The 13,057-nt window shown below is 40.9% G+C and overlaps 1 protein-coding gene across 2 annotated transcripts in view; it reads left to right on the forward strand.

The window, feature by feature from the left end:
* LOC139760017 (mediator of RNA polymerase II transcription subunit 12-like protein) overlaps positions 1-13,057 on the forward strand; it is a 456,094-nt gene that overhangs the window by 172,788 nt on the left and 270,249 nt on the right. For both annotated transcript variants that reach the window (XM_071682758.1, XM_071682766.1), the window contains exons 8-11: positions 1,937-2,075; positions 5,836-5,987; positions 6,196-6,290; positions 9,686-9,819. In XM_071682758.1, the coding sequence (XP_071538859.1) occupies positions 1,937-2,075; positions 5,836-5,987; positions 6,196-6,290; positions 9,686-9,819 (520 nt within the window). The remainder of the gene's footprint in view (positions 1-1,936; positions 2,076-5,835; positions 5,988-6,195; positions 6,291-9,685; positions 9,820-13,057) is intronic.

Below are 13,057 nucleotides of genomic sequence, written 5' to 3' on the forward strand. Positions count from 1 at the left end.
GTTTTAAGTGTATCTGGTATATATACAAAACTTCACGTGATCTAGTCCTGTAACATCAGTACAGGTTGTAAATTGGGATCCACACCTCACTTTTCATATGGCCTTTTGTAAATGTTCCAGTGCAGATGGCAAATACTGCACTTGACTCACTTAGTAAACCACTTGTGGATGGCATCTTATTTGTTCTGTGTGATTTCAATTCCTGTATTGTAGCTTATATGAAGGATGTTATATTACTTGTGTCTTTGTTGTTTTGAGGGGTTAATATCCTCTGTGTGTCTGCTGAACTTGGCAGAACTTTCAGTTCCCTCACCATTCTGAGGAAGGAAGCCATTGTCACTTCATCCATTGGTAGTTCTTCCCTGTCTCTGGCACTTTGTCTTTCAATAAAAAAGAATATGTTAAATTGTCCCTGAAATGTGGTAGTTCTCTTATTACTTGTTCAAGCAGTGCTTAATTTTTAGTGATTGCACAATTTTGGATGGTAGAATCTATGTTCTTCCACATACCAGTTCAGAAATTTTCTAGGTTGTGTAGATTTACATTTTAAGTAGTGCAAAATGCCAGTCTTCCCATACATGTAATTTCCCTTTGTGTAGTATCTTCAGACTTTGCCCATCCCCTGCATTTGTTGTTCATTTGCTGCTTTGTATCTAACCATGCCTGAGAGAGCTTACTGACTTTTGCTTTCTTCCTTCCCAACTTCTTCCATACTTGAGTCAGCATCAGAGTCCCTTTCCACACACATCTGTGCTAGAAGTTTCCTGCTCTCCACTTTCTCCTTCTCCTTCCATACCTTAGTCAGTGTCATGTATCTCTTGGTAAGATGTCTGTGCTTGCCATTTCCTGACTTTCTACTTCCATACTTAGATCAGCGTCTCTGTCACTTTCTTTGCTTTTATTTGTAGTTGAAGTGTCCTGACTTCTACTTGCAACATACATATCTATAGTGGACTCTCGAGAATATCCACGGGTGATTCTCCACTCAGTAGTAAAAAATGCATGAAAAAAGGACCATGGTATTCTGAAGCTTTGAGTTTCTGAGTTTCTACAGCCAAAAGACAATGTCTAATGAAATGAAGAAAATTTGGTAGGCACCTACCTGCTTACCTGCAAACATCTTTGTTTTTAATGTTTTTTTAGCTGTTTCTTACCAATCTTATTTTATTCCCTGTAACTCTGCTGGTAGGTAGTAGTTTGTTGGCAGCCACCTACCAGAGAGGTATTAGGAGGGTTAGTGACAGTTGCACAGTGGACAACACTTCTGTGGTTGTCAAGTTGCACTCCTTTGACCCAGGTAGCTGTTTTTCTTTCTGCCTTAACTGCACGTGGACTGCTGGCACTTTTGCCCCAAATATACAACCTATTTTTATCTCACATAACACTTGATAACACGTATCTCACACAACTCATTCTTCGTAACAAAATTTTTCTGTGATGAGCGCTGTGTAATAGCACTGCCTTTTTGCAAAATGGTAGGAGCAGTAGGTATAAGTAGGAGGTTGGAATGTTTGACAGGAGCATTATGTAAAAACATGAGGTGGAGGTAGTATTTAGGAGCTTTACATAAAAGTAGTAGGTTGGACCGTTAGGTAGGCATATTAGGTAGAGGTAGTTGGTAGGAACATTAGGTAGAAGCCTCTGAAAACACTGATAGAGATGCTCTTTGCCAGTGACCTAATAAGGGTGAGGCACTAAAGGCTTAAGAAGTGGTGCTGGAGTTCAGCAGTTATGGAGAATCTTTTGCCTTGGCCTCCCCCTTAAGAGAGTCCCAAATAGGACAGGCATCAGAGATATAAATAGATAGAAAGATAGATAACTCTGCTGCTATGTTAGCAACTCAGGCATTCCTTTGAACTTCCTTCTGGTTTGGCATATTTAGGATGATAGATTATTTGTTCTAATCTACATGTACTCATATAGTTTTACTTTATAGAATCAGTGTGAGTGGGCAGGGCTCTGGGAGCAGTCAGCCTTCAGGTCCAGCCATAAATCCTCTTGCATCGACTTTTCAAGAGCTTCTATCGTGTCACCAGCATCGCCCAATTGTCTTAGCAACCTCTTGCTTCATTCAGGTACAGTACTTGTAGCTGAAGTAGCATATGTAGCTCATAGCTAGATGATTCAAGTTGTTTGTATGTTTACATTTTATACTGCTTTTGACATACAAAGAACAATATTATCTTTAGAATAGGGTGATATCCAGACTTCATCAACCCAAATTCTTGTTACCCATAACTGTATGTTTTGACTTTAGTCCATGGTGGCTGAAATTTTTTTCCCATTGATTTGACAATCAGTAGAATTTCCTTGGTCTTTAGATATTCACCAGACATCCTTTCCTACAGAGCGATGATTTATGCTTACTTTACATACGTGTATGTTCAGCACACTATGACATCATGTTATGCAGTGTAAGCGTTCATGCTATATTGTATCATCACATAGTATAAAGAAAATTTTTTTTCGTTCTTTCGTATTTGTTCACTGTTTCAGGCATTAGTAAGGTAGCAACAGGACCAGACAAAGAAAAGGCTTCATTCACAGATATCCATTCTCTGTCTGTCATGTGTAATGCACTAAAACCACAACTTCCTATCCACAACCAGGCCCCACAGAGCTTTCTGTGGTTTCCATGGCTGTAAGGAAAAAATCATCAATAGATAGGTGAGAAGAGGTATATAAACTGACATCATTTGTGATACATATACCCCAAGTTACCAACACAAAAGTGATTCATATACATTTTTGTGTATCAAATTGTGTCCTCTGCCTCAGGAAGGAACTTTCACGAATAAACAAACAGCTTTTTCTCCACATGTGAACTCTATAGCTGTCATTTGTAATGCACCAAAGCCAGAGCCTACCGTCCATAGCCAGGCCTCACAAACTATGGTTTGCCTTTATTGCTCTGTATACTTTGGTTCAGGTGATTTGAGAGCTTAGCACCCCCATATACCATATCAGTTCAGTTCACTGTATCCCTTCTTGCTCTTTACCCTCTTGAATGTTCAGACTCCATAATCCCAAAGCCTCCTTCACTATTCTTTAATCTGATGAACAGAAAATTCAAAGTAGTATCAATGCAGACCTCAGGGAAGGACTCTGCACCTGACCTAACAGTACCCGAGGAACATGACCTTTGATGTGACCTTGCAGGAGAGGTTATGGCAAAGGCCATGTTCCTAATCTTTTACCACCAGTATTTTAGCCTGTTCCGGATCAATAAATGCTGCTTACACACACATTTTTTGTAGTAGCTTTTGAGCAGACCTCTTCAGGTTGAAGGTCTTTAAGAGATGCCCCTATACTTATCTACCCCCCTTTATAATTTTTCCCTGAACCACATATGAATATCTGTAGATTGTTTTATCACAGCCTCACTGCACATATTAGTTCATATACATGGGCACGACTGTCTCTCTGTAGTTATGATATTCATCTGACCAAGCTCATTGTAAACTGTTAAAAGCAGTATAATCTTGTTCTAGAGTTGATTTACTTATGCCTTCAGGAAGTTTGATGTACCCTTTTTTGTTTGATGCCTTAATTTTAATTTTCATGTTTTCCTATATGTGTATATCATTTTTTACCTTATTCACCCTTCACCAGTTCTCATCTTAAGTTAGCACCAGGAACAGAAACAGTGGCCTCATTTGCACACAGCCACTTTTTAGTTTATATGTTTTTATCTGATTCATCCTTCACCAGTTCTCATCTTAACAAGTTCGCACCAGGAACAGAAACAATGGCCTCATTTGCACACAGCCATGTTCTAGTTTATATGTATAATCACGGAAATCAGAACTCACCACCACCATTTTTGATTACGTTATTTTTTTTTTTATTTTGCTTTGTCGCTGTCTCCCGCGTTTGCGAGGTAGCGCAAGGAAACAGACGAAAGAAATGGCCCAACCCACCCCCATACACAATGTATACACACACACACACGTCCACATACGCAAATATTCATACCTATACACCTCAATGTACACATATATATACATACACAGACACATACCTCTATACCCATGCACACAATTCACACTGTCTGCCCCCATTCACTCCCATCGCCACCTCTCCACACATGGAATACCATCCCCCTCCCCCCTCATGTGTGCGAGGTAGCACTAGGAAAAGACAACAAAGGCCCCATTCGTTCACACTCAGTCTCTAGCTGCCACGCAATAATGCCCGAAACCACAGCTCCCTTTCCACATCCAGGCCCCACACAACTTTCCATGGTTTACCCCAGACGCTTCACATGCCCTGATTCAATCCACTGACAACACGTCAACCCCGGTATACCACATCGATCCAATTCACTCTATTCCTTGCCCTCCTTTCACCCTCCTGCATGTTCAGGCCCCGATCACACAAAATCTTTTTCACTCCATCTTTCCACCTCCAATTTGGTCTCCCACTTCTCCTCGTTCCCTCCACCTCCGACACATATATCCTCTTGGTCAATCTTTCCTCACTCATTCTCTCCATGTGCCCAAACCATTTCAAAACACCCTCTTCTGCTCTCTCAACCACGCTCTTTTTATTTCCACACATCTCTCTTACCCTTACATTACTTACTCGATCAAACCACCTCACACCACACATTGTCCTCAAACATCTCATTTCCAGCACATCCACCCTCCTGCGCACAACTCTATCCATAACCCATGCCTCGCAACCATACAACATTGTTGGAACCACTATTCCTTCAAACATACCCATTTTTGCTGTCCGAGATAATGTTCTCGACTTCCACACATTCTTCAAGGCTCCCAGGATTTTCGCCCCCCACCCTATGATTCACTTCCGCTTCCATGGTTCCATCCACTGCCAGATCCGCTCCCAGATATCTAAAACACTTTACTTCCTCCAGTTTTTCTCCATTCAAACTAACCTCCCAATTGACTAGACCCTCAACCCTACTGTACCTAGTAACCTTGCTCTTATTCACATTTACTTTTAACTTTCTTCTTTCACACACTTTACCAAACTCAGTCACCAGCTTCTGCAGTTTCTTGCATGAATCAACCACCAGCGCTGTATCATCAGCGAACAACAACTGACTCACTTCCCAAGCTCTCTCATCCACAACAGACCTCATACTTGCCCCTCTTTCCAAAACTCTTGCATTCACCTCCCTAACAACCCCATCCATAAACAAATTAAACAACCATGGATACATCACACACCCCTGCTGCAAACCTACATTCACTGAGAACCAATCACTTTCCTCTCTTCCTACACGTACACATGCCTTACATCCTCGATAAAAACTTTTCACTGCTTCTAACAACTTGCCTCCCACACCATATATTCTTAATACCTTCCACAGAGCATCTCTATCAACTCTATCATATGCCTTCTCCAGATCCATAAATGCTACATACAAATCCATTTGCTTTTCTAAGTATTTCTCACATACATTCTTCAAAGCAAACACCTGATCCACACATCCTCTACCACTTCTGAAACCACACTGCTCTTCCCCAATCTGATGCTCTGTACATGCCTTCACCCTCTCAATCAATACCCTCCCAAATAATTTACCAGGAATACTCAACAAACTTATACCTCTGTAATTTGAGCACTCACTCTTATCCCCTTTGCCTTTGTACAATGGCACTATGCACACATTCCGCCAATCCTCAGGCACCTCACCATGAGTCATACATACATTAAATAACCTTACCAACCAGTCAACAATACAGCCACCCCCTTTTTTAATAAATTCCACTGCAATATCATCCAAACCTGCTGCCTTGATTACGTAAATGAAGATATTCTTGAAAATTCTTAATTCAGCAACCCTTTTCATTTAAATTTGTGCAGGCTATTACTCTAGACTGTCCTACTGCGTTAGTGTGGAACAATGCAGGTGAGGGCAAAGCCACATCTTGGTTGACCGGATCTCCTCTTGACTTACTTCCATGTGCCCCATCTGAGCTTCCCATGCCCCCACGGTACAATAACCAGCATGTCAGGTGAGATAAAGTAATTTAATTTTCTTGTGATATTTCTGACTTGTTAACATGAAGGATTTTTGCTTGAGATGTTATTTCATATCATCAATCTCATCATACTGAGATTAATAGACTTATATTCGCGGTACAGCATATTTCATTTATCACTGTCAGCATATCCAGATTTAGATCGATGGATTAATGTTAATAGCACAGCATTTATTTTTAGAGTTCAGTTGCGCATGATGGAAGAACACATTCGCCAACGAAGTCGTGCAGCAGAAAATAGATGGTCTTTAGATAAGTATGCTGTAAATGTTGCAGGTAAGATGAGGCCATGATTTTTGCATGTTTTTTCCATACAGATGGGTTACAATATAGTGTAATTTGATGCAACAGTGTCAATTCATCATGAGCACCCATGAAGTGTCACAAGTAATGTGGCAGTTGAGGGTGTAAGTAGGGGGCATGGAGTATTCAGTAAGGTTAATAGAAATGAACATCTTGTGAAGCTTTGTACTGCTGAGAAAGGACTGGTGACTGATAATATATGGTTTAAAAAGAGAGACATACATAAGTACATGTGGGTAGTGGGAAAGTTGGTAGTTGGGCATTATGGGAGTACGAATCTTAGATGTGGATGTACTGAGAGGGGCAGCTGGTGGGATATCTGATCATTACCTGGTGGAGGCAAGAGTGAAGAATTGTAGAGGTTTGTGGAAAAAGGAAAATTAAGAAGAGGTTGGTAAAAGTAAATGAGCCTGGAAAGGAGACTTATGAAATATCAGGAGAAATTAAATATAAAATGGCAAAATGTTAGAGTAAATTAAGTAAGGGGAGTGGGTGAGGAATGGAAGGTGTTTAGGGTCACAGTGATGGTATGTGCAAAAGAAGTGTGTGGCATGTGGAGGGAGGGAGATGGGCTGATGAGACAGGGAAGTGAGTGGTGGGATGATGAAGTGAAATGGCTAGTGAAAAGGAAAAGGGAAGCGTATGGGCAATACTTATAGGGAAGCAGTGTGAGTGATAGGAAGATGTACAAGAGAAAGCGGCAGGATTGAAAAAAGGGCCAATGAGAGCTGGGGTGAGTGAGTATCAGGGAGAATATGATGTTTTGTTAGGTTAACAGTGTGATAAAAACAAGAAGAGTGAGAAGAGGTTGACAAAGAGGACATATGTTATAAGTGGAGGGGATGAGAAGGGGGAGGTCAAATTGGATATGGAAGGATGGATTGAAAGGCATGCATGGGTTAGAGTAAATTGCATTGATGTGGTATACATGGATCGTGCTGTCAGTGTGCTGAACCAGGGCTTGTGAAGTGGCTTAGGGAAACCATGGAAAGGTCTTTTGGGCCTGTTTGTGGATAGGTGGCTGTGGTTTTAGTGCATTGCTTGATAATCAGAAAATAGATGTATGCAATTGTAACCTTTCTTCATCTGTTCTTGGTACTAATTTGCTAATGTGGAAAACAGAGAACAAATATGAATGATTTATTTTTATGCTTGATCAGCATTTCCCACATTTGCAAAGTAACACCAGGAACATATGAAGAAAGGTTTCATCTGCTCATATCCATTCTTTAGATCTCACATGTAATGCACCAAAACCACAGCTCCCCATGTACAAACAGGCCTTGTGGACCTTTCCATGGTTTACCCTGGATGCTTCACATATCCTGGCTCAGTCCATTGACAGCACAATCCCATTATACCACAACATTTCAAATCACTTTATCCTGCGGACAACTTTCACCCTGCTGCATGTTCAGTCACCCAAACGCTCAAAATCTTTTGCACTTCATCGTTCTATCTCCAATTTGGTCTCTCTCTTTCCCTTGCTCCCTCAACTTCTAACACATATATCCTCTTTACCACCCTTTCCTCACTCATTCTCTTATCTTCAGACCATTCCAGCACACCCTCTTTAGCTCATTCAGCCACTTTTTATTACTACACCTCTCTTAAATTTTTATTACTTAATCATACCACCTCACTCCACATATATTGTCCTCAAACGTTTCATTTCCAACACATCCACCCATTTCTGCACAATCTTATCTTTAGCCCATGCCTCGCATCCATATGATATTGTTGGAATGACTATACCTTCAGACACACCCATTATTGCCCTTGTAGATAATATTCTCTCTTTTCACACATTCTTCATTGCTCCCAAAATCTTCACCCCCCTCGCTCTCCCATGATTCACTTCAGCTTCCATGGTCCCATTCACTGCCCTGTACATTTCCAGGTATCTAAAACACTTCACTTCATCCTCCTACATCTAAAACATGTCACTTCATCCTATTTTTCTCCATTTTGTCACACTCCCTATACATATATTTGATGCCCAATTCCTTTGGGAACTCCCATCAAAAGGTTCGCCACAACAAGTCTCCAATTATCCCTTTCCTTACACAATGTCCCCATGGTTGTTAAATTTGTTTGTGGATGGGGTGGTTAGGGAGTTAAATGCAAGAGTTTTGGAGAGAGGGGCGACCCATACATACTTTGAATATCCTTACCAACCAATCAACAACAGTCCCCCCCCCCCCCCCCCCCTCTCTCTCTCTCTCTCTCTCTCTCTCTCTCTCTCTCTCTCTCTCTCTCTCTCTCTCTCTCTCTCTCTCTCTCTCTCTCTCTCTCTCTCTCTCTCTCTCTCTCTCTCTCTCTCTCTGCAGTACCATCGAAACCTGCTGCTTTGCCGGATTTTATCGTCTGCAAAGCTCTCACTGCCTCTTTTCTCTTAACCAAACTATTCTCCCTGACCCTCTCACTTCACACCCCACCCCGACCAAAACACCATGTATCTGCCACTCTATCATCAAACACATTGAACAAACCTTCAAAATACTCACTTCATGTCACTTCATCACTGCCTGTTATTACTTCCCCACTTGCCGTCTTCCAGTAATCTTTTTATTCTTCCTAAAGTTTAATGATACTCTCTCACCCCAACTCTCATTTGCCCTTTTTTTTTTCAACCCTTGCACCTCTCTCTTGACCTCCTGCCACTTTTATTTTTTTTTCTATATATCTCCCAGATATTTGTAATCCTCCCTTGCAAGTATCATCCAAATGCCTCTCTTTGCTCTTTTGTTAACAACTTTACTTCCTCATTCACCACTTACTACCCTTTCTAATTTGCCCTCCTCCCACCTTTCTCATGCCACATGCATCTTTTGCACATGCCACCACTGCTTCCCTAAATACATGATACCTAGAGACTGAGTGTGAATAAATGTGGCCTCTTTTGTCTGTTTTCCTAGCGCTACCTCGCTGAAGGGGGGTTCGCACTTCTTTTTCCTTTGGGGCAGGTTATTGCCAGGATTGGATGAAGGCAAGCAAGTATGAATATTTACAAGTGCATGTATGTATATGTTTGTATGGATATGTATGTGTTTGTGGGTGTATGTATATATGTGTGTATATGAGTGGATGGGTTGTTCTTCGTCTGTTTCCTGGCGCTACCTTGCTGGCGTGGGAAATGGCAATCAAGTGTAATAATGATAGTAGTAGTATAATATGTATGTGAATGAATATGTCTTTCTTCATCTGTTTCCTGGTGCTACCTTGCTAAAGCAGGATATGGTGATCATGTATGAAGAATAGAATATATATATATATATATAGCTGTTAGTAATTTTGTTTTGGTAAGGAAAATAGTTATATATGTAAAACACATTAAGGAGTAGATAACTATTTTACTTTATCAACAGGATCAACCATTAATCGAGTTTTGGGAGCGCTTGATGCCCTTGATCGTCATTGCTTTGATCGTGTTGACTCAAATAACTCTCTTGACACATTGTACAATAAGATTTTTGGTTCTGTGAAAGAAGCCAGTAATGAGGTATGTGAGTATGTCCATATTGGTTATCAAATTTGTAAAGTTTTTAACTTAGTGTTGTATTTGATATTGATATGTGTGTTATTAACTCTTTAAGAGGTATATTTATTTATTTTGCTTTGTTGCTGTCTCCCGCATTACTGAGGTAGCGCAAGGAAACAGATGAAAGAATGGCCCAACCCACCCACATACACATGTATATACATACACGTCCACACACACAAATATACATACCTATACATCTCAATGTATACATGTATATACACACACACATATACATACATACACATGTGCATAATTCATACTGTCTGCCTTTACTCATTCCCATCGCCACCTCGCCACACATGGAATAACAACCCCCTCCCCCCTCATGTGTGTGAGGTAGCGCTAGGAAAAGACAACAGAGAGGTAAGGACACATAATAGATGACCTTTTATATAGCATTTGTCCCTCTTATTAAGACAGTATCATCAGTCTCATAAACCTTTCGGTCCTTCCTTAAAGACTCTGATATCACAGATGTGACTGAAGTCCTTTATTTAGAGCTCTTTTCTAGCCTTTTACCTGACAAGATTAGGGTGAGTAATACTGTTGCCCTACACATGAATAACCCTGAAGAACTCATCTGTGAGTTCTTGGTATTACTGGTAATCTCTTAGGCCCAGTTTGAGATAAACTTTTCCAATATATCTCTCTGAGGAGACTAGTTTCTTCTCCACTTAACCCACGTGGCAGCTTTGTAGAGTTTAGACAATTTACATCTAATGATTTCTCAGTTTAGCTCGGTGTCATCTTGTAAAAATTTGTTTCATACTTTTGTGGCCTGTAGAAGGACAGTTAGTGATATTCATACCCTGTCCAGACTCAAGACTCTTGTTTTCTTTGATGACAATCCTCTTAGGTTCCTCTTAGAGTGGAACCGTAATATGTAGAAATAGTATCCCTTTTTTCACTCTTGAAAGACATCACTGATTGAGCTTCATATCTCATACTCAGTTTGATTTCTTAAGACTTGTTGACCTATCCAGAGTTTGTTGTGCTCCCTGGATCCTTGAACCACTTTTGGCAAGGAATGTTTTTACATGGATGAAGAACTCTCTTCTTTTTAATTTTTTGTCTCAACCTGGGGCTCAACCTCAGACCTCCTCAGAAACATTTTATTGTCTCGACCTAGAGCTCTTCCTTAGCCCTTCTCTCTCTCTCTCTCTCTCTCTCTCTCTCTCTCTCTCTCTCTCTCTCTCTCTCTCTCTCTCTCTCTCTCTCTCTCTCTCTCATTTTTTTTGATATACTGTTTCCTGCATCAGCGAGGTAGCGCAAGGAAACAGATGAAGAACGACCCAACCACTCACATACACATATATATATGCCCATACACACATGTATAGACACACATATGTACACATGTACATATTCATGCTTGCTGCCTTCATCCATTCCCATTGCTACCCCACCAAACAGAATCCCCCCCCCCCTCACACACACACACACACACACACACACACACATAGTGAGTTTGCACCAGGAAAAGACAAAATAGGCCACATTCGCTCACTCTCAGTTTCTAGCTGTTATGTGTAATGCACCGAAACCACAGCTCCTTTTCCACATCCAGGCCCAACAGACCTTTCCATGGTTTACCCCAGATGCTTTACATACCCTGGTTCAGTCCATTGACAGCACATCAACCCCAGTATACCACATCGTTCCAATTCACTCTATTCCATGCACGCCTTTCCCCCTCCTGTATATTCAGGCCCCGACTGCTCATGATCTTTTTCACTTCATCCTTCCACCTCCAGTTTGGTCTTCTGCTTCTCCTTGTTTCCCCCACCTCTGACACATATATCCTCTTTGTCAATCTTTCCTCACTCATTCTCTCCATGAGTCCAAACCATTTCAATACACCCACCTCTGCTCTCTCTACCACACTCTTTTTGTTACCACTCATCTCTCTTACCCTTTCATTACTTACTTGATCAAACCAACTCACACCATATATTGTCCTCAAACATTTCATTTCCAACACATCCAACCTTCCCCACACAACCCTATCTGTAGTCCATGCCTCGCAACCATATAACATTGTTGGAACTACTTTTCCTTCAAACATACCCATTTTTGCTCTCTGAGATATTTTTCTCACCTTTTACACATTCTTCCTAACTCCCAGAACCTTCATCCCCTCCCCCACCCTATGACTCACTTTTGTGAAGTCCACTCCCAGATATCTAAAACATTTCACTTCCTCCAGTTTTTCTCCATTCAAACTTACCTCCCAATTAACTTGTTCCTCAACCCTACTGAACCTAATAGACTTGCTCTTATTTGTATTTACTCTCTACTTTCTCCTTTCACACACTTTGCCAAACCCTGTCACAAACCTCTGCAGTTTCTCACCCAAATCAGCCACCAGTGCTGTATCATCAGTGAACAACAACTGACTCACTTCCCAAGTCCTCTCACCCAGAGCAGACTGCATACTTGCCCCTCTCTCCAAAACTCTTGCATTCACCTCCCTAACCACCCCTTCTGTAAACAAATTAAACAACCATGGAAACATTATACACTCCTGCCACAAACCAACATTTACTGGAAACCACTCTTTTTCCTCTCATCCTACTCGTACGCATGTCTTACATCCTTGGTAAAAACTTTTCACTGCTTCTAGGAACTAACCTCCCACACCATATTCTCTTAAAACCTTCCACAAAGCATCTCTGTCAATTCTATCATATGCCTTTTCCAGGTCCATAAATGCTATATACAAATTCATTTGTTTTTCCAAGTATTTCTAACATACATTTTTCAAACCAAACACCTGATCCACACATCTTCTACTACTTCTGAAACCACACTGCTCTTCCCCAATATAATTTCCCAGGAATACTCAACAAACTTATGCCTCTGTAATTTGAACACACACCTTTATCGCCTTTGCCTTTGTACAATGGCACTATGCATGCATTCCACCAATCCTCAGGCACTTCACCATGATCCATACATACATTGAATATCCTTACCAACCAGTCAACACAGTCACCTCCTTTTTTAATAATTGTAAAGCTTTCACTATATATATATATATATATCTTTTCTTTTTTCTTTTAAACTATTCGCCATTTCCCGCGCTAGCGAGGTAGCGTTAGGAACAGAGGACTGGGCCTTTTTTGGAATATCCTCACCTGGACCCCTCTGTTCCTTCTTTTGGAAAATTAAAAAAAAAAACGAGAGGGGAGGATTT

The sequence above is a fragment of the Panulirus ornatus genome, chromosome 3, assembly GCF_036320965.1.
Source record: "Panulirus ornatus isolate Po-2019 chromosome 3, ASM3632096v1, whole genome shotgun sequence".
Lineage (NCBI taxonomy): Eukaryota > Metazoa > Arthropoda > Malacostraca > Decapoda > Palinuridae > Panulirus > Panulirus ornatus.